Source organism: Microcaecilia unicolor, chromosome 1, assembly GCF_901765095.1.
Source record: "Microcaecilia unicolor chromosome 1, aMicUni1.1, whole genome shotgun sequence".
NCBI lineage: Eukaryota > Metazoa > Chordata > Amphibia > Gymnophiona > Siphonopidae > Microcaecilia > Microcaecilia unicolor.
This window is the reverse complement of record NC_044031.1, coordinates 437,671,730-437,698,957: the sequence shown is the minus strand read 5'-3', so window position 1 is coordinate 437,698,957 and position 27,228 is coordinate 437,671,730. Positions and strand designations below refer to the sequence as shown.

Genomic DNA, 27,228 nt, shown 5'->3' with positions numbered 1-27,228 from the left:
CACTTAGGTAAGTGCCAAAGGGGATGCAGTGGCGTTCCTAGGGGGGGGGGCGGTGGGTGCAGTCCCCGCCGGGGGGGGGTCCGCGCTGCATCGGGGGGGGGGGGGGCGCTGCACCCGGGGGGTGGGGCGCATCGGCGATCCACCCCGGGTGCCAGCCCCCTTAGGAACGCCACTGAGGGGATGCAATGAGTGTAAGGAGGGTTGGGTGTTGAGCTGAGGGTGGCTTGATGACTGGGAGGTTGAGCTAAGGGAATTCTTGGTGATCGTGTGGGTTTTGATGGGAGGCTTAGAGGGGCATTTTTGAATGGGGACGCCCATCTCTAAGGGCGCCCATCTCCGAGGATGGCACCGCGAAGGGACGGGGCCGGCCGTATTTTCGAATGAGTTGGGCGTCCATCTTTCATTTTGATAATATGGTTGGGGCCGGCCAAATGTCACAGATGTCTGGGTTTGAGATGGCCGGCCTCGGTTTTTGCCAATAATGGAAACTGAGACTGCCGATCTCAAACCTGGCCAAATCCAAGGCATTTGGTCGTGGGAGGAGCCAGCATTTGTAGTGCACTGGTCCCCCTGACACGCCAGGACACCAACCGGGCACCCTAGGGGGCACTTCTAAAAAAAAAAAAAAAGCTCCCAGGTGCGTAGCTCCCTTACATTGGGTGCTGAGCCCACCCAACCCCCCCCCCAAACCCACTCCCCACAACTATACACCACTACCATAGCCCTGGGTAAAGTGGTTTTGGGTGGATTTTAAAGGGCTCCCATTTTCCACCACAAGTGTAAAAGGTAGGGGGGGATGGGCCTGGGTCCGCCTGCCTGAAGTCCACTGCACTCACTAAAACTGCTCCAGGGACCTGTATACTGCTGCGATGGACCTGAGTATGACATTTGAGGCTGGCAAAAAAAGTTTAAAAAATTTTTGAGGGTGGGAGGGGGTTGGTGACCACTGGGGGAGTCAGGGGAGGTGATCCCCGATTCCTTCTGGTGGTCATCTGGTCAGTTCAGGCACCATTTTGGGACATGGACCTGAAAAAAGAGACCAAATAAAGTGGACCAAATTCTCGCCAAGGATGCCCTTCTTTTTTCCATTATCGGCCAAGGACGCCCATCTCTTAAGCATGCCCCAGCACGCCCCTGTCCCGCCTTTGCTACCCTTCCAACACGCCCCTGGGAACTTTGGCTGTCCTGGCGATGGAAAGCAGTTGGAGCCGGCCAAAATTGGCTTTCGATTATACCGATTTGGCCGGCTTCAGAAGATGGCCGGTCATCTTCCAATTTGTGTCGGAAGATGGACGGCGATCTCTTTTGAAAATAAGCTGGTTAGTTATCTAAGCCAGGGAATGCAATAAGGGGTTGGAACATGGATGAAGGGTTAGTTGATTGATATTGTTCTTTATTTTTAGTTGGGGAGCACCCATGCCACCCGATTGCCGTTTGCATGGGTATAATTGATACCACTTTCTGAGGCACTAATGATTGATGTACAATAAAACCAATGCTAACTGTTTTGCACAGTTTAGTAAACATGAACCTTAGGGCTATCCATAGAGAATACATCAAAACATTAGGAATAGCCACATGTGGAATGGTGTTTTAGAAAGGTGTTCAACTCTGAATAAGGATAGCAAAGAGATACTTAAGGAAGGCAAAAAGAGGTTTTGAAAAGAAGATTGCTTTGGAGGCAAAAAACACATAATAAAAACTTTTTTAGGTATATTAGAAGCAAGAAGCCATTAAAAGAATCAAGTTGGACCACTAGATGACAGGGTAAAAGGCACTCATGGGGGACAAGGCCATAGCAGAGAATCTAAGGGGGGTCTTCTATTAAGGCCTGGTATCATATTTAGTTCACAGTAGAAATCAGCTGGTAGTAAATGCCGAGATGTCCATAATATGCCTATGGGCATCTTCGCATTTACCGCCAGCTAATTTCTACCTTAGGTGACTTGGGAAATTATAGACAAGTAAGACTAATGTTGGTGCCAGGCAAAATTGTGGAGATTACTACAAATATCAAAATTACTGAACATATACATAGGCATGGATTAATGGAACAAAGCCAACATGGATTAGCCAATCTGCCTAATCAATCTGCTAGATTACTTTGAAGGGGTGAATAAAAAAGTGGACAGATATTGTGTATTTGGATTTTCAGAAGGCAGATTTCAAAACAAATAGAATGTTAGGAATTATTAAAAAAGGAATGGAGAACATAACTGAGAATACAACATCTTTGTATCACCCCAAAGTGCGACTACACCTAAAATATGGTCTGTGATTTTGGTCATCAAATCTCAAAAAAGATACAGTGGAATTAGAAAAGGTATAGAGAAGGGCAACACAAATGACAAAGGGAATAGAATGAATTCCCTATGAAGAAAGGCTAAAAAGACTAGGGCTGTTTAGCTTGGAGAAGATACGGCTGAGGGGAAATATGGTTGAGGTTTATAAATTACTGAGGGGTCCTTTTACAAAGCTGCAGTAAAAGGGAACCTGCATTAGTATGTTTTTGACACATGCTGAGACCCCTTTTTTCCTGCAGCAGGTAAAGGCTGGCCATTTTGGGGGAAAAGAACCACTTACTGTGCAGCCATTTTGGAGGGGACCACTTACAACCACCCATTTAGAAGATGTTAAGGGCTTCCGCGCTAACCTGGAGGTAATCGGGTAGCAATTACCAATGGGTAAGCACCGGCGCTACAAAAATAGAAAACATTTTTATAGCATCAGAAATGGAATGTGCTAGAGGTGAAAACTACCTCTGGGCTCCTGGTGGTAGTTCCAGATTTGTGCGTGGGGATCAAAAGACAGTCTTTGTATGTGGAATAATACCAAGACACTTGATCTCAGAGAGTACAGGCATAGAGAACTCATTTTAACAGATGGTCTTGGAAAGTTAATAGGGTCTGAAGAGACAGATTAGAAGAGGAGTTGTGGATTTGTTGGGGGTGGTGTCAACAGGGAGTGCAAGTGTTATTTGCACCAGTGGCGTAGCTACGTGGGGCCTGAGGGGGCCGGGGCCCCCGCAGATTCACCCCAGGACCCCCCTCCCGGCGAACCCGCCCCCGCCGCCGCCTACCTTTACTTTTGCTGGCGGGGGATTCCACTCCCCACCAGCCGACGTCTTCTCAGTCCTTCCTGCTCTTCAATGTGTTTGCTGACATCCTGCACGTAATTGTACGTGCAGGACGTCAGACTCAGAGAACAGGACGTCAGCAAACACATTGAAGAGCAGGAAGGACTGAGAAGAAGACGTCGGCTGGCGGGGAGTGGGATCCCCCACCAGCAAAAGTAAAGGTAGGCTGCAGCGGCGGCGGGTTCGTGGCGGGAGGGGGGGGGGGCGGCAATGTCGGCGGTGGGGGGGCGGCGCCGGGGGGAGGGCTAAAATGTGCCCCCTCCCCCCGGGCTCTGGACCCCTCACCCACGGAAGGCTGGCTACGCCCCTGATTTGCACTGAAGTGCAAATTAAAGTGCACCAGGAAATAGTTGATACTCAAATTTACCGTAAACCCATGGATGCTAATACAATCCTACACTACAACAGTTTTCATGCAAGAGCACAAAAGGATGGGATTCCGACGGGACAGTTCCTGAGGTTAAAAAAAACTATGCCACTCAAAGTATAGTTTTGACCGACATGCCACTGACCTACACAATAGATTTGCACGTAGAGGATATCCTAAGAGAGTCATCAGGAAAGCATATAAAAGAGCAAGGAATGCTCAACGTCAATGGCTTCTACAGCCCTCAAACACAGCAGTGGATCGGCACGACAAAATGGTATGTGTTTTATCTTTCTCAACACAAGCAGCCCCAAATCAAAATAATTCAGAGACACTGGCCATTACTACAGTTACACAACAAAACATCTGAGTTGTGTTTTGCATACACTAGGGCACGTAATTTAGGGGAAATACTTAAAAATACATCAATCCTGTACCCCCTACCATAAAAATAGGTCATGATAGATGTCATAAATGTGTTTACTGCCAGTATGCATGGACGACAACTAAAGTAACTAAAGTAATGGGATGAGATTTTATATTGAGAGGTAATACAGATTGTGAATTCACGCAGGTCATATATGGGATCCACTGTCCATGTGAAAAGTGGTACATCGGCCAAACGAAACTGAAAATAAAATATTGGATAGCTGAACATCTCAGTAACTTACATCACCAAAAAAGGGAGGCCCCACTGGCAGCCCACTGGATTCAAAAGCAACATGAAGAAAAAGATCTGCTGTTTGTGGTTTTGTCCCAGGTATCACTAACAAAAGGGGGGATGTAGTATCTATCCTATTATATAAAGAACAACAATTTATATACAACTGGCGAACTGTAACTCCAGAAGGTTTAAATAAAGAAATTGATTGGTGGTCTCTGACACACCTCCCATAGCGCTATTAAAAGAGGGGGGAGGGATCATCAAGTGTAATATGTGCATGCACCAGCGTTCCTGTTGGTTTGGAGGTGAGACGGGCAGTTCCCGCTACAGGTTAGCCAAAAACTTATGTCTATGAAATTTGACTATAAATACTATAAAGATGTTTTACAAAATGTTATGGAATGGAACAATCTGTGATAACAGATTTATGCATTTTATTATAGCTTACCATTCCCCTGAGGGCGCCAGAATGCGAAACATGCAAGCATGTAGGGAACGATATTAGAAGAAGGGAGTAGCTTGCACAACTTTCACTATACTGCAAATTGAATCACAGATGAAACTGGGAGGTCATCAAATGAGATAAGAACTACAGCCTGGAACCAGTAACCATCTTACCTCACCCTGCAAATAAGTGATTAAGATATTGCATACAACAAACACACTATTGTGAAATCTAAGGAATAGGAGGCAGGGAGGAGGGCCCAAGTGCTATAATGATGGTGGATCTGGGTGACAACTAAAGAACTGTCAACCAGTTCAATAATGTGCACCCAGTTTCTAAGCACTATTAAGCATAATAATTAAAATTAATTTAAAAAGAGGAAAATTGATTGTAGGTTTCTGTACAGTGAACATAGTAATAGAAGGGACACCAAACTATCTGTAATGCCCCAGTGTATAGCAACTGAATTTTGAGTGCCATTTATAGAATCCCCCCCCCCCCCCCCCCCCCATAGGATATTGTTGTGTTGTGCACAGACTTCTAAAATCAATAATTGGAAGAAAAATGAAAATTAAATGAGGTTGCAATGTAAAATGTTATCAGAAATAAAAAAGCAGTTGGGCATAAATCCCAGCCACCAAAGTTAACATGGTATTGAGAGTATGACAGCCAATGGCATTCCAATCTTTTTCACCACTGGTGGTGGGTCACTGCTGTATGTCCCTGGTGTCCCCCCCCCCCCCCGCAAGGTGAACCACACCCCCTGAACTGTATAACCTGACCTTCCTACAAGCAAGGGGATGCGCTGAGCAGGCGTCCAGCTGTCGGCTCTGTCTGTCCCCTGCCCTGGAATAGTAAGTAACGTTAGAGGGGGCAGGGGACCGGGAGAGCCGACAGCTGCATACCTGTTTCACATACCCCCTTGCTGCTTGTGCCTGGGTTGGACCATCCCACCCTTGATACACTATTGACGACAGTATCCCCTTTCCTTCCTCTTGGCCTCCTTGATCTGTGGTAAAAAGAGAATGGAGAGATAGAGTGAAGAGTAGGATGGTCCCATAGAAGGGTGTTAGTTTTTGAATTTTAAAATGTCATCTGAATGACAGTGGTGAATTGGCTGACTCCTGTGGAAAACATGGGTGAGAAGTAGTTTTAAAAGGAGACATTGAGGAGAGACAGCAATTTTGTCTATCTCCTTTGGCTGTTCCCTTGACCTGAGTGCACCCAACCACCCATCCTTCAGTTGTTTATGCATTTCTTGTACTGAGAAAATATTTGCTTGGTTGTTACCATCATGAGATAACCAAGCCACTTGTAAGATTAAATAAGTGTTTTAAGGTAGAACGATAGTGCTACTGGCCATCTGGCAATGATGAATGCCACAGTAGAGCAATATAATATGGCAATGCCGTTCCAGTCATACCTGGGGGATAGATCCTTCTTAGTAATATGGTGGTTTGGGGGCTGTACAGTGTGGTCACACAGTATATTATGGTCATTTTGAAAGTAATATGGTAAATGGTCCCCTGATGATTTTGGTTAACTTTGGTTGTATTTGCACAGGCATTTTGGTAGGATTATCTCTCACTGATAATAGAACTTCAGCCTACTTGCAATCCAAGATTGTTTTTGTATTTTATTGGGTGTAGAGAAGGGATGAAGCACTAACATCAGCTACTTTAATACAATACAGGGTTTTGTAAAATGTTCAGTTCTTCACCAGCATGGCTTCTGATGTGTAGAAAATTCCATAAATAGAGAAAATCAACAAGATTTACACAACAACCAGATTTGTATCCTGTTCTAGTTTGCTCTTGGCCTAAAATGATTTAAACTGCAGTCTCTTCCTAATGGCAGGAAATCCATAGTTAAAAAATTACTGTGAAAGATGATTGCCCTCTAATTAATGTCTTTAGCTCTAAGTGAATTTCCTTAGTTCATAATCAGCATGGTGTGCCGGAATGGAGACAGAGAGCAAAAGCAAAAGGGCACTGGTAAGGGTATAGCACTGCTTTGGGTCTTCTTTGCTGTTTTTAGAAATAGAAAAGAAAAACTAATTACAAAAAAATGAGGAGAAATCATGAGAAAGTAATCACTTTTTTTTTCATATTGCCTCTGTGTCAGGATGTAATACTTCTATATTAGAGCTGTGTTTCTCAAGCCAGTAGTACCTAGCCAGGCAGATTTTCAGAATATCTACAATGAATATGCATAAGACAGATTTGTGCATCCTACCTCCATTGTATGTAAATCTAGCATGCAAGTTCATTGTGGATAGCCTGAAAACCTGACTGGCTAGGAAGTACTTAAGGATCAGACTGATAAACACTATACTAGAGGGTTTTACCAAATTGACATACAGAATCTTTAGTAGAAACACAATTAAAAAAATGTTTCTTACTATTATGTGGATTTTATCTGAGAAATTCTCATCTTATTGGCCTCTAATATTTTTCTGTTGTTTACACCCAAACTCTTGAATTGACTAATTCAATGTGTCTCTTTAAAACTATAAAGACTATAACTCTAGGGGTGTGTAGCCCAAAAATGTACATTTAGGGCCCTGTTTACTAAGCTGCACTGTAGGCGGACTAGCATTTTTAGTGCACGCTAAAAACTAGCATGTGTTAATGCTAGACACACCCATATATTCCTATGGTGTCTCTAGCATTAGCACGCCAGAGTACTGGAATTTTTATTGTTTCAGAGCAATGTTGTAAATAGTGCACAGTGTTTTACAATAATGCAGAAAGAGTGTACAGTATTTGCAAAATAGAAAAAAATATATATTTTTTCTGTTGTTTTTGGCTCAAAACAACATACCTGTACTAGAAATACATGTACATTCCTAATAAGCTTTGGAATTCTAAGAGGCTTTCTCATGCAGGAATAATGAGTACTCTCATACTGGTGAATCATTCCATCAAAATGTCTAAGGGCAATCAAATGTTGGAAACAATTTCATTTATGAACACATTACAGTGTGACTAAAAAGCAGGGTTCCTGGTCTCATCCAATCACAAAAAATACCATGCAGTAGGAATTTGCTACAGGCAAATTTATGAATGTTTCTTTTTTTTTTTTTTTTTTTTTTTTTGGGGGGGGGGGGACTTTGTCACATAGAACATAGAAAAATGTAGGCAGATAAAAAACATATGGCCTGTCCAGTCTACCCATCAATGCCATCTACTCTCCCTATAACTCCCTTACAGATCCTATGTAGTTGCCCCAAGGTCTCTTGAATTCAGAAACTGTTTTTTGTCTCTACTACTTCCACCAGGAGGTCATTGCACAAATTCACCACCCTTTCTATGAAGAAGTATTTCCTAAGGTTACTTCTGAGTCTGTCCCCTTTTATCTTCATCCTATGCCCTTCATTCTAGAGCTTCTTTTCAATTGAATGAGGCTCGCCTGTTGTGCATTTATGCCGCATAAGTATTTAAATGTCTCTATCATATCTCCCCTTACCCACCTTTCTTCTGAAGTATACATATTGAGATCTTTAAGTCTGTCCCCATATGCTTTATGATGAAGACCACTGATCATTTTAGTAGCTGCTCTCTGGACCGACTCCATCTTGTTTATATCTTTTTGAAGATGCAGTCTCCAGAATTGTACACAATATTCTAAATGAGATCTCACCACAGTCTTATACAGGGGCACCATCACCTCCTTTTTCCTGCTGGACATTCCGCTCCCATTTTTTAATGAGGCCATGTATACACATATGTGGCTAAATATGTGTGAAAATGGCTTTATAAAATTACCTACTAACAGCTTAACACACTTCAGTGTGCTCAGCCAGCCCCTGGACAACTGTATTCCCTTCTAATCCAGGGGACTCTACTCTGGGAATTTTCCTTCCCTTGAGTTCCAAACTGCTCTTGCACTCCTTGTGTGTGAATCTACAAGGAAAAGGGCAATGGGGCATTGTGACCGTGCCTTCCCCATCACTACATACATCAACTTGTTCAAAACAGGAATATAGCTGTGAACGTTTAGTCTGCCCATATAAATACAACAAAGTTCCTTTCATATTGATTTAAAATACCTGAGTTTTTCACCATGGTATCAATGTCATCATCTTTCTGGTGTCGCTTTGAATTTGTACCACTTATGCTTATAAAAGACTATAACCAGTCAAAGTATCCCTCCTCCCTACCTCCAATCTTCTATTCCAGTTTCTCAATTTCCACTATATCCTCAACATTAGGAGTGCTGTTTGAGAATGGGATCACATTCCAGGAGTTTTATTATGCTTATGTTTATTATGTATTTGATTTACCGCCAATCAAGGTAGTCAATAATCAAACTAAAATCGATTAAATAGGAAAAAAATACAATCATTGATTGAAAAGAATAGGAGAAACCTAATGAAAAGGAAAACAGCTTAACAGGGAGAGAGAGAAGGTAGATACCTGTAGCCAATGTGTGTCCCCCTTCCCAATCAAAGAGACTCGAGAAAGTCTGAGAAAATAGGGATTTTGTTATGTCATCAACCACATAGTAACAAAACAATCTTAAAACAGAACCAATCAAAAATCTCCCACATAGCAGAATGAACACTCTGTTATTTAAAGGTTGGAGACAAAGGTCCAGTCATTATTTCTCCACTGACCAGTTGAAAGACCTTTACACTGTCTAAGCTCAATCATTAGATATCCTTTAATGTTTTCTACCCTGCAGGTGCTGCAGCTGAGACCAGACAAGAAGTATAATCTAGGAAGGACAAACAAGTAGGTCCCTCTCATGTTCAAGAAAGCCAAAGACCTGATCCAATATCATACAGGAGCAAGCTGAGAGCACTCCAAAAGCAAGAGGCATCAGAAAAGGCTGGTGAAGAGGAGAACTATGATAAAGAAGCAGAGGAACAGGAGGCCTATAATCAGGGGGTGGAGGAACATAAGATCTATAATCAGCAGATAGAAGAAAAGGACACTCAATGAGACGGTGGATGAGCAGAGATGTCATCCAGATAAGGAGGAGGAGACTCCCATGAATCTAGCTGTCTCTGCCCCTGGGGAAAAGGGAGACTCTATGGCAGGTCAGCTATGATATGAAGCAACAGAATTTGAGCTAAAGAAGGCGGTCTCAGGTCTTTGAGCTCACTAATATCATGATATGTGAACTCTGGACATGAACACATCCATGGCCTCTTTCCTGCAACAAATTGTTGAACTCCTGCAATCATTTGCATGTCATCTACTGCCAATTCACCACTTCACTTGTCCCTCTCATTTTTAGTCACCTTGCCCCATCCCTAAGTCTGGCCACCCTAACCTCAATCAGCAATGCCTGGTCTTCACTGATTTTCATGGGGTGCCCAGGAGGGCCAAAATGGATGAGCCTCTTCATAGGAGCCCTCAGAGAAATGTAGTTTGCACAGTAGTTTGCACTCTCCTTCCCCAAAGTTAGGACGTGAAAGAGGGAAAATGTAAATATATAAGAAATGGCCGTGTAAAAGTTTTGGGAGAGGAGCAATTCCTAATGTTGCACTATCTTTCTCTCCTCATTAATATTAAGGCTATTGGGAAAGAACATTTTCTTGTTTACCTTGTTTGCCATCCATTGATAAACACTAAGAAAATAGTATACAAAAGTTAGCTCACTATGAGCTTCGGACATATAGGAAACATGAAGGAAGAGAATAAACTGGGTCCTTTGACATGACTTCCCCTTGAAAATCCAGGAAAGAGAAATAAGAAGTGGGAGGGGGAAGGATATAGTAAGCGTCTTGGGAAGTTTTTGATTTGTGGTTCAATTATGTTATGTTTTTTTAGTGATGATGCAACACAGCCAACAGTAATACAAAAAGACCTTTGCCTTATCAATATTCCTTATAACATAAATCTAAACATTGGACAATCTGCTCTTTCATCAATGATTTTACAGTTTTTATTACCCATTCTTCCCCCCTTCCCCCCCTCTCCTACCTCCTGTCCCCTTATAACCGCCCTCTCCTCCCTGCCCTTCATTGCCCCATCTCAAGTGTTGTGTTGAAGGATCATATTCAAATGTAGTCATTCGTCCGCTATCAATTCTGTTATGATGCTACATGGAGATTTATGGTGTGCTTTCTGGACATAATTTGTGAATTTTAGGCACAGCATTTGTTGGGAGGCGGGACTAGTGCTGGGCAGACTTATACGGTCTGTGCCAGAGCCGGTGGTGGGAGGCAGGGATAGTGCTGTGCAGACTTATACGGTCTGTGCCAGAGCTGGTGGTGGGAGGCGGGACTTGTAGTTGGGAGGCGAGGATAGTGCCCTGAAGAGGACAGTACAAATAAAAAAGTAGCACATATGAATTTATCTTCTTGGGCAGACTGGATGGACCGTGCAGGTCTTTTTCTGCCATCTTCTACTATGTTACTATGTATAGTTTTGGGGTATATGTTCTGGTGATGTGTATGCTTTTGGTTCAATGAAAAGAACATAACATAACATAAGAACATAAGAGTAGCCATACTGGGTTAGACCAATAGTCCATCTAGCCCAGTATTCTGTTTTCCAAACAGTGGCCAAGCCAGGTCACAACTAACTGGCAGAAACCCAAATTGTGTCAAGACTCCATACTAGAAATCCCAGGGCAAGCAGTACTTCCCATGTCTGCCTCAATATCAGACTATGGACTTTTCCTCCAGGAATTTGTCCAAACCTTTTTTAAACCCAGATACGCCAACTGCTGTTACCACATCCTCTGACAAAATGTTCCAGAGCTTAACTATTCGTTGAGTGAAAAAATATTTCCTCCTATTTGTTTTAAAAGTATTTCTATGTAACTTCCTTGAGTGTCTCCTAGTCTTTGTACTTTTGGAAAGAGTAAAAAATCGATTTACTTCTACTCGTTTTACACCACACAGGATTTTATAGACCTCAATCATATCTCCCTTCATCCGTCTCTTTTCCAAGCTGAAGAACCCTAACCTCTTTAGCCTTTCTTCAAATGAGAGGAGTTCTATCGCCTTTATCATTTTGATTGCTCTTCTTTGAATCTTTTCTAATTCTGCTATATCCTTTTTGAGATATACTTGATGAGCATACAGGTATCACACCAAAGCTTAGGTGGACTCTGACACTTCCAGAGATAATTGGTGCATATTCAGAGAGGCTCTCATAAGTTTAGAATGAGTTAGTTTGTTTGTAGAGAGCACATATAAATGGTGTGTGCTCACCTAGAAGCCATTTCCAAGTGATCTGACCACTTTCAAAGCAGTTATGAAGCTCACATATAACTAAATGTAGGCATCATAGGACAAGGCGTGAAAATAATTTAGATATATAAATAAAGTCCAAAGTTCTGGGTAAACACACTTCAAAGGGTACAAATCACTGAGATAATTGAACAAATCTAATTAGCATTTCAAATTAGAATAGAGAAATAGTGGCTATCTCTTTTGATGAATCATATCATCATCTGCTAAATGATTGTTTCTTTATATGGAAGCTGACCCCTAACGGTAGTCCCATGAGACTACTGCTAAGATTCATGGTAGCCATTTTCAGACCCAGAGCCAGGTGAGTGGGAGTAGAAAGGGTCTGCTTCTGCCCAGCCCATTGCACCACCAATGATTACCTCTGGGTAAGGCCTTGGAGTGATGGGGGGGGGGGCAAGGGCAGCTGGAAATGATGGGGGCAAGGTTTAGGTTGGCACATGTAGATGTGGCTTTGGGTAGGGGTAGGCCTGTAGACTTTTTCTGAATGGTCAGTTGGAATCAGAAGGGGTGACAAGGGGAACTTGAGGGATCTAATCAGGAAAGAGTTGGATCAAGGGAGTGTCAAGGTGGGGAATTGAATGCTGGGTGAATTGGCAGACTTTTGAAAGGTCTGTGGCTGTGCTACTGGACTGTTGTAGGGCACAGCTACTCTTACTGCCTCTTCTTGAGGTGGTGACAAGCTCTAGTAGTCACTGATTGCCCACTTCTGTCCTACCTCTCTTCTACTCTGTCGCACCTACTCAGCATGCTAAGCAGCTAGTGTGGATTTTTGCTGCAACGGCTGTTTTACATGCGTTACAGGTTACCTCACTTGCATGCTAACCTCTAACATTTAGTAAAACCCAATCTAGTTGCCCTCCCTGCTAAGTAAAAGGCCCCATTGAAAGCTTTGGAGTCAGAAAAAGTAGGGATAAGGAGAATGTAGAGAGGAGACATAGAAAGAAAGAGGGGATTGGGAAAGAGAGGATAGCAGAGAGGAAGGGGCAGAACAAAGGAGAGAGGGTAAGAATGATACAGCAGAATGTTAAAGAGAGTTGAGGAGGAGGGAAGTCTAGATTGTCTGAGGAGGAAGACAGACTCAGTTCATATTGATATGCTGTACAGCAGCACTAAGCACTAACTTACAGTCCGGGTCATAGAAAACAGCTTCATCCCATTCTGGCCAGTATATATAGCAGGTCTAAATCTTGGTGCCAACTTTGGTGAGCAAACACACATCTGAAATTTATAGGATACATCACATATATGTATTTTTCTTCCCCACCCAGTACTCAACCATTCTCCACACCAAACAAGTCCCCTTTGATGGCGTGAAGTTCTTGGCACCAGAGCCAACATACCCAGTAATTTTAATCACCTATAATATAGCACTTAGTATGTTCCTTAACCCAATATGTTTCAATTTCCGTTCAGAAATCTCAGCATGATATATAGAATCCGGGGAAAAGGGTAATATAAAGAGAATATCATAGGTAATATCACTTTATATCAGGAATCAGGAAGATGTCAGGTGGGAGGTATAATTCGAAGTCTGAACCTGAGTCCACATATGAGGAGGGACCTTAAAAAGGAATATGATAGTGGTATATAAGGGTTTATGAGATCATATGCCTGCACTGATGTAATATCTACAGGTACTTTAACCAGCAGACCTTGTGTCAGTTTTCAAAGCATAAATATGCAAATACCTTCGTTGTGAAAAATATCAGAGGAAAATTACCTATATACATGACAATCTGCTAAACTGTGTGAATGTTTTATTCAAAAGTACTCTATGTACATAATTATAAGCCCCTCTATAAACTACACTCAGGAACACCTCTTCTCACTGTAGGTAGAGTTAGGCAGATAGTGCCTGACCATCTCCTATTCCCCATCTGGACTTCTCCATTCCATCAACGACCATCGACTCGTCTTTCCCAGCCCCAAAAGCATACACTACGAATCCACAAGGAACACTGCATTCTTTTTCTTTTCTCCTTTTACCTATTCACCTCCATAGCGATCTCTTTTTAAACTCCTTTAGAGTTAATTTTAAACCTTTTCTCTTTATACAAGCTTTCAGGGACACGAGGTGATGGACCAGCCAGCATAGGATTTTTGATTCTAGTGTTCCACCTACCCCGCTTTTCCTCTTTTCAAGCATGAATGAATAACTTTTCTATTATTTATATGGTGTTCCTTTCCTTTGTCCTTTTAACATATCCAGTAATTTTTTATGTAAACTGCTCTACTCTACCCTGGCATTTAGAGTAGTATGACAAGTATATACCTTCATGGGTAGAAAATAAATGTTCATTGGTAGAACATTATTTTATCCATAAAAATAGCTTTAAAAATTACTTTTCTTATCAGCAAGAAGGGTCTCTTTCTTAAAGGCATAGGAAAGTGACAGAGAGAAAAGAACAGCCAAGGTTTCAATATTTGGTCATAGACCATGGAAGGCCGTGAATGAACTACTAATTCAGGTGAGAATAGTCCTGTGAGAGTTCTGGAGAGATTGTTGCTTAGAGCTTACAAGGTGAGAGAGAGAGAGAGAGAGAGAGAGAGAAAGGCAGATGGTGGTATAGCATATGGTTTATGCTGGTCTGTTTTTTATTTATTTACTTACTGGGCTTTATTAGCCTCCTTTATGAAGTAATTTGCCAAAGGTGGTGCACAGCAGGTACAGCTTGACATAAAATATATAATTTTTTTAAGCATAGCAACAGTGAAATGATTATTGATATGGATATACACAACCAATGAGGTAAATCTGAAGATGACAAACTGAATCCTAGAAATAGTGGTAATATGATATAGTATCAGACATATACATATTGGAAAGCAGGCAGCATAGAAAGAATATATCATAGATAATGGCTGGCTGGGTTCACATCAGGCTCTGCAACTTAGATTAAATAACTACATTTTCTGCTTATTTCTGCATATTTACAACCCAAACTTTTACTGACCTCTGCTCAGTCTGTGTTGAGGCATCAGGCCTCAATTTTACTCGGAACTTCTTCCATTTATTTTTGGCAGGAGAAAGGAAATTTTATCTCCCCTAAATAACTCTCCTCATGCTCTGAGATTCGAGCTGGATCCTTATTTACATCTATCCTTCCTCTGGGACAATAAAGAAAAAGCCTACAGCAGCCTGTATCAATTGGACCATCCAAGGATATCAGAAACTCTAAAGTTCATACCTGCAATCCGTGAGTTAAAAAAGTTATTTTAACTATATAATCTACTTCAATAACTCTGAATCTTTTAGATTCTTTAAAACTAAAGGAAACCTATGCACTGTCTACAACAATTTCACATAGAAGTGGTAAGTGCAGCCATTTGTTTATCTGTTTGATGGAAGACTGATCTCACAGGCCTGATCTGAATTTACAACTTTAAAAAGGTCTGTTCTTCCATCTATTAAAGCCTTAACCCTGCATTGCCAACTAGGAAGACTGCTGATCTACAGGGCGTACACCAAAGAGTGGATTGCAGCACCACCCAGTGAAATTTTACCTAACTAGCTTCTGACACAAAAATGTGTCATGCAAGCATCCCAGTGGTGTGTGGAAGAGTAAACCATAACCCCAACCAACCAAAGAGAAGGCAAAAGTGCAAGAGGTGAAACACCTACATAACAGTACTTAAAAGATCACCTTATTGTCACACCAAAGCTGCCCACAGCACCCCCAGACCACCCTTGGGGACTATAGGACTGGTGAATGCCAGATCAGCTGCAAAGAAATCCTTGGTGATCCATGATGCCATAAATGAACAGCATCTTGACATCCTAGGAATAAGTGAAACCTGGCTAGATGAAAGTGAGGGTTTACCACTGGCTGAACTATGCCCAACAGGTTTCAACATCCAAATCAACCAAGACCTGAAAGATAGGGTGGAGGGTTTGCAGTCTTGATTCGGGACACAATCAAACTGCACAGAATATCCATCCCCCAGCTACGTGAATCAGAACCTCCTTTAGTCCAACTTGGAGAAACCAATCTGGTTGCTCATGGTTTACGGAGCACCTCGTAACAACACATTAACTGTGCAAGAACTACTAGACCTGATTACTCAAGTGACCTTGAATTACCCTAGGCTGGTGATCATGGGAGACTTCAATCTACACATCAAAACTCCAGATACCACCATAGCTGCCTTTCTTGACATGATGACAGCACTAGAATTTACACAGGTGATCAATTCTCCAACCCACGAAAAGGGTCACTAGACCTGGTATTCTACAAAGGGGTAGATATCCCAGAATTCTGGGGTAACAGTATTGAAATAACACCCATATCATGGTCAGACCATTTTCTAATTAAATTCTCCCTAAGTGACCACCTGAAACAAATGGCACCTCCCAGAGATTGGAAGGAGATCAGAGACAAAAAAAAAGCTGACCGCTGAGAATTTCCTAGAGGCCTTGGACTATCTACATGTAGATGGAAAGACAACACTGTCAGAACAAGTTGACATCTGGAATACACACTTAGCCAAGACCTTAGAGAAAACACCACTATAAAAGGTCTTATGCCCCACTCACAAACGCTCACCTTGGTTTTCTCCAGAACTTCGCATCCTTAAACACGAAGGATGAAAACTGGAAAGGAGATGGCGCAAATCTCACAAAGATGAAGACAGGCTAAACTGCAGGAAGCACATGGTAAAGTACCGCCAAGCCTTAACAGCAACCAAAAAACAGTATTTCTCTCAATGCATTGCACAGGTTGCCAATTCAACCAAGCAGCTGTTCAGAATAGTAAACAGCCTACTGCAACACCCACAACAGAACCAGCTTGTCCAGTCTAAACTGAACTGCAATGATTTTGCTGCATACTTTGCCAACAAAATTAAAAGTCTCCACTAGGATTTACAGGCAATCCCACTCAGTGCCCAATCAGTCAACCAGGGGTGCACAAACTCGCCCGCTCCAAACAGAGACAGATGGAACACTTAACCTAATGACAGAGAAGAGCCTTGACAAAATTCTAAGAGACCTTCGACCAACTACCTGCTCCCTCGATCCCTGCCCATCAAGATAGTGCAGCATGCAAGTATTTGTAGGTTGTGAAAATATCGGTCCTTCCTATGCTTCTTCCCCTATGAACGCCTATCTAACAATTATTCACTATGCTATTTAAGTATGTAATTTTAGAATAGGGTTTAAGCGAGCTACTATTATTTACGTGTATAAGTATACACTTACTCACATAGATAGCAATATTCTATTAATTGAAGCATGCAGAAGGTGCTTAAATTAATGAGAATTGTAATCAAAAGTAAAAGCAGTTAGCGTTCAAAAACCCAAATAATATACTAAAATGTGAGGGAAAAGGTACCAAAAGTGGGGTAGGCAACTTACTTATATCGCAAGAAAGAAGTATATCAACTACATAATCCTGCAAAATTTCAGTCTCAGGTATTAACAAATTATATCTTTAAAAAATGAGGAATGTATATCAATGAAAATAATTATGTTTTTCAGAAAAACATAGTTGAAAAATAGCAAACTTACAACATCTATGGGGCTCATTTTCAAAAGAAAAAAAATCTCAAACACAGCCAAAGTAGCATTTGGACGTTTTTCTCCACAAAACATCCAAATTGCGATTTGTGAAAATTGGATTTGAGACATTTTTCTCTGCAGTGCATCCAAATCACAATAGGGCATGTTGGGAGTGAGATCTGGGCGCTCTCAAAACTTGGATGTTCTTCTGTCACAATAGAACAAAGCAAAAATGTACAGAACTAAAAGTTAGATGTTTTGATCTAGACTTGTTTCAAGCATGCCTAATTCACAAAAAGGTGCCCTAAATGATAAGATGACCACTGGAGAGATTAAGGTATTACTGTCCTTACTCTCCCAGTGGTCACTGACCCCCCTCACATCCCCAAAGATGTAAAAGTAACAGTACATACCAACCTTTATGAGAGCTACAGATGTAATGACCAGTCCTAATAGAGCAACACGCAGGTCCCTGGAGTAGCCAAGTGGTTGGTGCAGTGAATAGTAGAGAAGAGAACCCAGGCCCATATCCCACTCTAACTGGTCTATTTGTGGTAAAACTGTGAACCCTCCAAAACTCACCAAAAACCTACTGTACCCAACTGTACTCCATTACAATAGCCCTTATGCTTGTAGGTGTCACCTATTTGTTGGTGCAGTATGTTTTGGTGGGTTTTAAAGGGATCACTATACAATATAAGGGGGTAACAGTGAGATGTGTACCTGAGATATTTTATGTGAAGTCCACTGCAGTGCCCCTAGAGTATCCCACTGCCCTGCTGGGATGTCTGTGTGGCCAGTCTATTAAGAATACTGCCCCCCCCCCCCCATACATCTCAATGACTTCTTTTGTGTGTGTGTTTTCCCTTGGCCATTTTTTTTTTTTAACACAGTCCTAAAAGATAGACGCACTGAGCACAAAAACGTCTAGCAAATTACCATTTTCAAAACAAAAAGTTGAACATTTGTCTAGTTTGAAAATGGCCATTTTCGCTACTGGATTATTTGTAAAAATTGGATTTAGGTGTCTTATCAAATATGTCCCTCCACATCCATATAATCCATATGAAAAAAATGTGCACTGTCCCTTTCTACTGATCCTTTAGTACACAAAACTTTCAAAAATGAAAATTGCCAAATGTACCACTCCAAACTTTATAGCCTTTATCTCTGTCATTTGTAACCCCACTTTTGGTACCTCTTTGCTCAGCGTGTTACAAATATTTTGAACAAGTTCTTATGTCTGCTAGTTTTTTACCCTCATTTTTCAAAAATACCATTTACTTTGTTAAGCTAAACTTTACATTTACCATAATTTAGCAAAACCTCTTCATACGGCTTTCTGATTTGTATTTTAATTCTCAGTTGAACTTATATATTTCTAACCTTTGTTGTCTTGCAGCGTAAAGTTGAGGTTATTTGCACCTTCAAGTGGCAAACTAAAGGAAAAATGATGCCCAGTAGATGGTTCATCTCTGTCAACTGCACTTATTTTCTGGATTACCTAAATAAAGGAACATTACGGCATAAGCTATTACACATATTATTGTCATAAAGTATTTCAAATATGGAATTTATACTCAAGTGCTACTGAAATATAATTTCCATTTTTGTTCTTCAAGTATGAATTTCACATTAAATGCTTTCTAGAATTCTAAACAAGTGCTAATATTTTTAACATTAATTAATTAATTAAAAAAACATAAAAGGAATATATCACAGGTTTTTGATCAATGAAAGAAAATTATTAAACCTAAAGAGTGGTGTTTGTAGCCTGTGATTATCTGTTGTGCCATTGAACACAACACTTTTTGTCCATAGCAGTTAAAATAAATTGCAGAAATCTAGTAACACAATCAGTGCATTAACAGCCTACAATACTCTCCTTGAAATGGTTGATAAAGTTGGTGCTTGAAGTGATATTGTTATTGATCTCACATCCTTGACAGAATTTATAGTTTGCTGCAAAGTTTTTCTCATCCAGTTTATATCTTTTTATTCTTGGTTTCTCATAAAATTCACTCAGTGCTAAACTATTCATTATAGCTTATTGTAACAGTAACTGATTCATAAATCAACAACAAACCATGGCTATGCCATAACACAAAATAAATGCCCCCCCAATCCAGTTTCTCATGTTATCCAATCACAGACTAGTACTTCTTTCCTATCCATCCAATCACAGCACAGTTTCTCATTTTATCCAATCACAATGCAGTTGCTCATTTTATCCAATCACGCTTCATTCCTATTCATCCAATCCCAGTGCTGTTTCTCTTTTTAACCAATCACAGTATTTCCTTCCTAGCCATCTATTCACAATGCAGTTTCTCATTTTATCCATTCACTTGCTCCAGAACCAAAGAGAACTGCTCCAGCTGTGGTGTTAGTAAGTCAGTAAGCCAACAGTGCAGAAGAACTTAAAAACATAACTAAGATTTTTGTTATTAACTACTTAAAATGTACTTTAACTACTGGGCAAATAACTATTTTTGAGTAGTTAAACATTTTGGATTAACTACTGAAAAGTAGTTTAACTATGTAGTTAACTACAAAATAGTTAACTACTGCCCAGCATTGCAACTTAGTAAAAGAGCCCCAGTATACATTAATTGGCAATAAAATGCGTAATTTGCCAACAACATATTTTAATTTGGGACCTTTTACTGCAACATATATTTAATAATGAGATGTGAAGAATGCAAATGAATGTAAAACAGCTAATTATTATGTAAAATGGCTAATGCAGCTTACATTAAATACACAAGCTGCATTATTCATGGAAAGATATGAATACTTCAAGTTGTTATTTTTCATCCCTGGAAGCACTGAACTGCTAACACATGGCTCAATAGTCTAAGAGAGATTCTTAAAGGAACCACTACTTTTAAGAAAATACCTACATAATCCTTGATTACCACCTTTCAAAAGGAGGGGATGAAGTGTTCACAGAGCCAACCCTATACATGAGCAGCTGAGTTATTTGCACATAACTTCACTTATTGTGCCCTGACATGGAAATAGTTATACAAATGAAATCCCATCAGGCTCATTTTCGAAAGAGAAGGATGCCCATCTTTCAACACAAATCGGAAGATGGGCGTCCTTCTCACTGGGTTGGCCAAATCGGCATAATCGAAAGCTGATTTTGGGCATCCTCAACTGCTTTCTGTCTCAGGGACAACCAAAGTTCATGGAGGCGTAGCGAAGGCGGGACTTGGGCGTGCCTAACACATGGGTGTCCTTGACCCATAATGGAAAACAGGGCGTCCCCGACGAGCAGATGGACGACTTTAACTGGTCCTGTTTTTATTACGACCAAGCCACAAAAAGGTACCTGAACTGACCAGCTGACCACCGGAGAGAATCGAGGATGAACTCCCCTTACTCCACCCACTAACCCCCTCCCACGCTCAAAAAAAATCTTTAAAAATCTTTTGTGCAAGCTTCTCTGCCAGCCTCAAGTGTCATACTCAGGTCCATCACAGCAGTATGCAGGTCACTGGAGCAGTTTTAGTGGGTACTGCAGTGCACTTCAGGCAGGTGGTCCCAGGCCCATTCCCCCCCCCCCCCCTCATACCTGTTACACTTGTGGTGGTAAATGTGAGCCCTCCAAAACTCACCATAAACCCACTGTACCCATATCTGGGTGCCCCCCTTCACCCATAAGGGCTATGGTAGTGGTGTACAGTTGTGGGTAGTGGGTTTGGGGGGGTTAGGGGAGCTCGGCACACAAGGTAAGGGAGCTATGTACCTGGGAACAATTTGTGAAGTCCACTGCAGTGCCCCCTAGGGTGACCGGTTGGTGTCTTGGCATGTCAGGGGGACAAGTGCACTATGAATGCTGGCTCCTCCCATGACCAAAGAGATGGGTGTCCTTGGTTTCCATTATCGCTGAAAATCAGAAACGACCAAGTCTAGGGACGACCATCTCTAGGGACGACCTAAATTTCAAGATTTGGGCGTCCCCGACTGTATTATCGAAATGAAAGATGGATGTCCATCTTGTTTCAATAATATGGGTTTCCCCGCCTCTCCACCGGAAAGTTTTGCAAGGACGTCCTCAGCAAAACTTGGGCGTCCCTTTCAATTATGCTTCTCCACATCTTCCACAAGTCTCCTGTGAATGTCTGTGAATAAGGAGCTGGCAAAGGATGGATCTGTGTGTTTCTGGTAATCTAAGATGTAAACAGGATGGGAAAAAAAGGCAAGAGAAGGGAAAACAAGGATGTGTGGGGAGAGGGAGACAGGGATGTCCAAGGTGGGAACTAGGAGAGAGGGATAAGTAAAAATGTAGGGGAGACGATATGAAGGAAAACATAACTGGAGCCATGGAAGGGTTGTTTCCTCTCTCTGGATCTTATCTCCATGTACATAAGTACATAAGTAATGCCATACTGGGAAAAGACCAAGGGTCCATCGAGCCCAGCATCCTGTCCACGACAGCGGCCAATCCAGGCCAAGGGCACCTGGCAAGCTTCCCAAACGTACAAACATTCTATACATGTTATTCCTGGAATTTTGGATTTTTCCAAGTCCGTTTAGTAGCAGTTTATGGACTTGTCCTTTAGGAAACCGTCCAACCCCTTTTTAAACTCTGCTAAGCTAACCGCCTTCACCACTTTCTCCGGCAACGAATTCCAGAGTTTAATTACACGTTGGGTGAAGAAAAATTTTCTCCGATTTGTTTTAAATTTACTACACTGTAGTTTCATCGCATGCCCCCTAGTCCTAGTATGTTTGGAAAGCGTGAACAGAAGCTTCACATCCACCTGTTCCACTCCACTCATTATTTTATATACCTCTATCATGTCTCCCCTCAGCCGTCTCTTCTCCAAGCTGTATAGCCCTAGCCTCCTTAGTCTTTCTTCATAGGGAAGTCGTCCCATCCCCGCTATCATTTTAGTCGCCCTTCGCTGGACCTTTTCCAATTCTACTATATCCTTCTTGAGATGTGGCGACCAGAATTGAACACAATACTCAAGGTGCGGTCGCACCATGGAGCGATACAACGGCATTATAACATCCTCACACCTGTTTTCCATACCTTTCCTAATAATACCCAACATTCTATTCGCTTTCTTAGCCGCAGCAGCACACTGAGCAGAAGGTTTCAGTGTGTTATCGACGACGACACCCAGATCCCTTTCTTGGTCCGTAACTCCTAACGTGGAACCTTGCATGACGTAGCTATAATTCGGGTTCTTTTTTCCCACATGCATCACCTTGCACTTGCTCACATTAAACATCATCTGCCATTTAGCCGCCCAGTCTCCCAGTCTTGTAAGGTCCTCTTGTAATTTTTCACAATCCTGTTGCGATTTAACGACTTTGAATAACTTTGTGTCATCAGCAAATTTAATTACCTCGCTAGTTACTCCCATCTCTAAATCATTTATAAATATATTAAAAAGCAGCGGTCCTAGCACGGACCCTTGAGGAACCCCACTAACTACCCTTCTCCATTGTGAATACTGCCCATTTAACCCCACTCTCTGTTTCCTATCCTTCAACCAGTTTTTAATCCACAATAGGACATTTCCTCCTATCCCATGACCCTCCAATTTCCTCTGTAGCCTTTCATGAGGTACCTTGTCAAACGCCTTTTGAAAATCCAGATACACAATATCAACCGACTCCCCTTTGTCCACATGTTTGTTCACTCCTTCAAAGAATTGAAGTAAATTGGTCAGGCAAGATTTCCCCACACAAAAGCCATGCTGACTTGGTCTCAGTAATCCATGTCCTCGGATGTGCTCTGTAATTTTGTTTTTAATAATAGCCTCTACCATTTTCCCAGGCACCGACGTCAGACTCACCGGTCTATAATTTCCCGGATCTCCCCTGGAGCCTTTTTTAAAAATGGGCGTTACATTGGCCACCCTCCAATCTTCCGGTACCACGTTCGATTTTAAGGATAAGTTGCATATCACTAGCAGTAGCTCCGCAAGCTCGTTTTTCAGTTCTATCAGTACTCTAGGATGAATACCATCCGGTCCAGGAGATTTGCTACTCTTCAGTTTGCCGAACTGCCCCATTATGTCCTCCAGGTTTACCGTGAAGTCAGTAAGTTTCTCCGACTCGTCCGCTAGAACCACTTTCTTCCACCTCTCCATATCCAGAAGACCACAAAACCACCTTCTCCATCTCTTCTTCATCGAATATCCCAATATTCACTCTTGTTTATTCCTCTGTCTTCTTTCTGCTATCCAATCCCCCCCCACAGAAAAATATATATTTATTTAACATTATCTTCTGTATTCTCAAACTCCAAATCCCCATTTAACAAATAAACCACACCACCACCACAAAACCCCCAAATGACACCTCACTGCACCTTCACGCGTTACCTATTGGGGTTTTTCTCTAAGGTATAGGGGAAGACAGGAACAATTCCTGGGCACTTTCACCCTGTTGGTTCCCTGATTCAAAATGGAAGCCTCATCCCCTTAGTGGCAGCCTCATGGTACTACTGCTAGGAGGCCAGGGTGTGCAAGATAGTGAATTCCAAGGTTATCTTTCATGAAGAAAAATTGTTCAACACACTATTTTACTGTGGTATAGTAAAAATGGTCCATAGTTGTAAGTGAGAAGAAAGAATAAAAGTAATTGTACCGTGAATATAATTGGGATCTTTAAAAAAACCCCAAGAAAACTATTTCTTTGAATATTAATGTCTGAGCTAAGAATAACTGCATCATTTAGGCTATATCAGTTAATTTCATCAGATATCATGGATCATCAGGTATTACAGATCCATTCCAGCATTATTTTATCTACATTAAAACCAGACTATAATTGGATCCTAATAATATACCTATGCAGTGTATAGGTCTGAGCTAAATCCATTCTTTTTAAGCATTATTAGGTCTTTGTTCTCTTGTTCATTCTATAAATTGTTTTTACTTTTACATTAAAAATCAAGCACTAAGGTGCATTTTTAATTCTTCAGCAATTTGTGACTCAATGGCACTTATTTTTGAAGCATATGGACATCTCAAAAGGAAGTGTATGTGCTTGAAATGTCCAAACCCTGATTTTGCAAAGCCATGCATCCAAATAGCAAGAGAGAGTGTTGTAGGTATGTTTTTGGGGAACCTAGGGAGGCTTCAAAATCAGAACATCCAACAACAACTATCAAAGGGGAAGAAATGGCCAAGTCTAAAAAGAAGGACACCCTTATTTAGACCTGTTTCAATCATGCCTAGAGTACAAAAAGCTGCTCTGACTGAGCAGATGGCCACTGGAGGGATCAAGGCATGACACCTGTGGTTGCTGTCCCCCTCCTTCTCCTCTGAAATTTAAACCGGAAAGGAATACCAGGCTCTATGAGAGCTTCAAGTATTATGGGCATTCTAAACATAGCCACATCAAAATATATTGAAAAAGGATTTTTAAAAAGTGGTAGCATACCTCATGCCTTCTCCCTACCCTTCTCTCCCTCTAATTTTCTTACAGCACCACACTTACGCTATTTTCTTTAGGTTCTGGACACCTTGTTATGTGCATTAGATCTAATGCACTTTAATTCTGTGTGTCTTCGACTTATCATGTCTAGATTTTGCTTTGACTGTTTGTTTGATTGTAAACTCCCTTGCTGTAACTATTATGAAAGGCGGTATAGGAAATCCATGGATAAGCTAAAACTTAATAGTTTAAAGAACATACATTCTATCCACATAACCACTTGATCAAACCCAAACAATGTGGAAACGTTATATTTGCAGAGTAAATTGTGCAGGCTGAAAAGCACATGATTAATTTGCTACTTAGGTGGTACATCAATTCCATAAAGTACAGTATCTTACATATGTTTCAGCTACTTGCTTGTTGGTTTGCACTACCTTTTCTCATGTAGTATTATTTATATTAATTCTCCTGCTCTGAGATGGCTTTGTGTCAATAGATTCTGTAATGGACATTTAAAAAATATATATATTGCCCTTTTCCCCTTTAATGCCAGCTTACCTGGCCTACTCTGGAATATCCTAAAGAAGATAAAGAACAATTAAGTGATTTTATTGCAGCCTCTTAAACATTAAAAACAAAACTATTCCTCCAGGTTACAGGATCCGCGGCAACATGGCTTTATCAAAGGAAACTCCTGACAAACAGATCTGATTTCTTTGACTGGATGACCAAAGAACTGGATAAAGAATTTGTGCTAGATGTAATCTATTTGGATTTCATAAAAGCCTTTGATACAGTTCCTCACAGAAGACTTAGGGGTCCTTTTACTAAGCTGCAGTAAAAGTGGCCTGCGCCGGGTCAGTTTTTACCGCTTCTGAAAAAGAGGACTTTTTATTTATTTATTTTATTTATTTGTTGCATTTGTACCCCACATTTCCCACCTCTTTGCAGGCTCAATGTGGCTTACATAGTACCGTGAGGTGTTAGCCACCTCCGGTGATGAAACAAATACAGAGTGATGTTGTTACAGAACATTAGAGAATCAAGAGAAGACGAGTGATATATTGTTCATTGCAGGTTATGGCTTCGTTGTGTTGCTGAGTTCAGTTACTTAAGTTGGATCAGTAGTGTAAGCCTTTTCGAACAGATCGGTCTTTAGTGATTTCCGTAAATTGAGGTGATCCTGCATTGTCTTTATGGCTTTTGGTAATGCGTTCCATAGTTGCGTGCTTATATAGGAGAAGCTGGATCTGTAAATTGATTTGTACTTGAGTTCCTTGCAGCTAGGGTAGTGAAGATTTAGGTATGTGTGTGATGTTCTAATTGTGTTTCTGGTTGGTAGGTCTATGAGATCAGCCATATAACTCGGGGCATCGCCATAGATAATCTTGTGGACCAGGGTGCAGATTTTGAAAGTAATACGTTCTTTGATTGGGAGCCAATGCAGTTTTTCTCGTAGGGGTTTGGCGCTGTCGAATTGGGATTTACCAAATATAAGCCTGGCTGCTGTGTTTTGAGCAGTCTGTAGTTTCTTTATGAGTAGTTCTTTGCATCCTGCATACAGTCCATTGCAATAGTCAGCATGGCTTAATACCATTGATTGTATCAGGTTGCGGAAAGTTACCCTCGGGAAGAATGGTTTCACGCGTTTAAGCTTCCACATTGAGTAGAACATTTTAAATGAGACAGGAAAAGGGCATGTGGTAAAACTGAAACTGGAGAGCATCCCAAACTGACCTGATCTCTTAATGCCAAGCATGCCACTAGGCATGTCTCAGAAATGCCTATTATATCTATTTTTTAATTTCTGAAAATTCTACCCTGGAGGATCTGGATTTCAGATTTCTACCTAGGAATCTAAATTTGACTTCCAGAACCTCCTTCCCACATTTTCCTATTTTCCCTTGGAGCACAAAAAGTTCAGTATCTGGTGTACTCAGTCAGGAAAGGACAAGTGAGACCCCAGATCCGAAAGGTGGAGGCTATCACCCAGGTGCCCATCCCTCAGTCAAAGAAGCAAGTTGAATCTTTCCTTGGGATTGCGGGTATTATCATTGGTTTATCCATGGGATTGCAGATAAAACAGAGCCACTCTCTTGCCTCCTGCAGAAGAAGGCTCCTGAGAAGGTACAATGGACTGAAGAGTTGGATGCTGCCTTCTAAACTCTAAAGAAGGCTATTTGATCAGAGTCGGTGCTGGTTAGCCTGGATTTCAACTGGCCCTTTATTGTCCAGACAGATGTATCAGAAGTTATACTCGGGGCCATGTTGGCCCAGGAAGTGGATGGAGAAGATTACCCAGTGGCCTTTATTAGCTGTAAACTATTCCCAAGGGAACAGAACTATGTGGTGCTTGAGAAGGCGGCTCTCAGTCACATAGGTCCTGGAGAAGTTCCAGCATTATCTACTGGGCTGTGAGTTCCTGCTGGTCACTGATCATCAACCCCTGAAGTATGGCCCACTATAAAAATTCGAATGCATGTGTAATGCGATGGT

At 41.4% G+C, this 27,228-nt stretch overlaps 1 protein-coding gene across 1 annotated transcript in view; it reads right to left on the bottom strand.

Annotated features, from left to right (window-relative positions):
- CDH7 (cadherin 7) overlaps positions 1-27,228 on the bottom strand; it is a 335,699-nt gene that overhangs the window by 35,431 nt on the left and 273,040 nt on the right. The window contains exon 9 of the mRNA XM_030212588.1: positions 18,709-18,826. Within this exon, the coding sequence (XP_030068448.1) occupies positions 18,709-18,826 (118 nt within the window). The remainder of the gene's footprint in view (positions 1-18,708; positions 18,827-27,228) is intronic.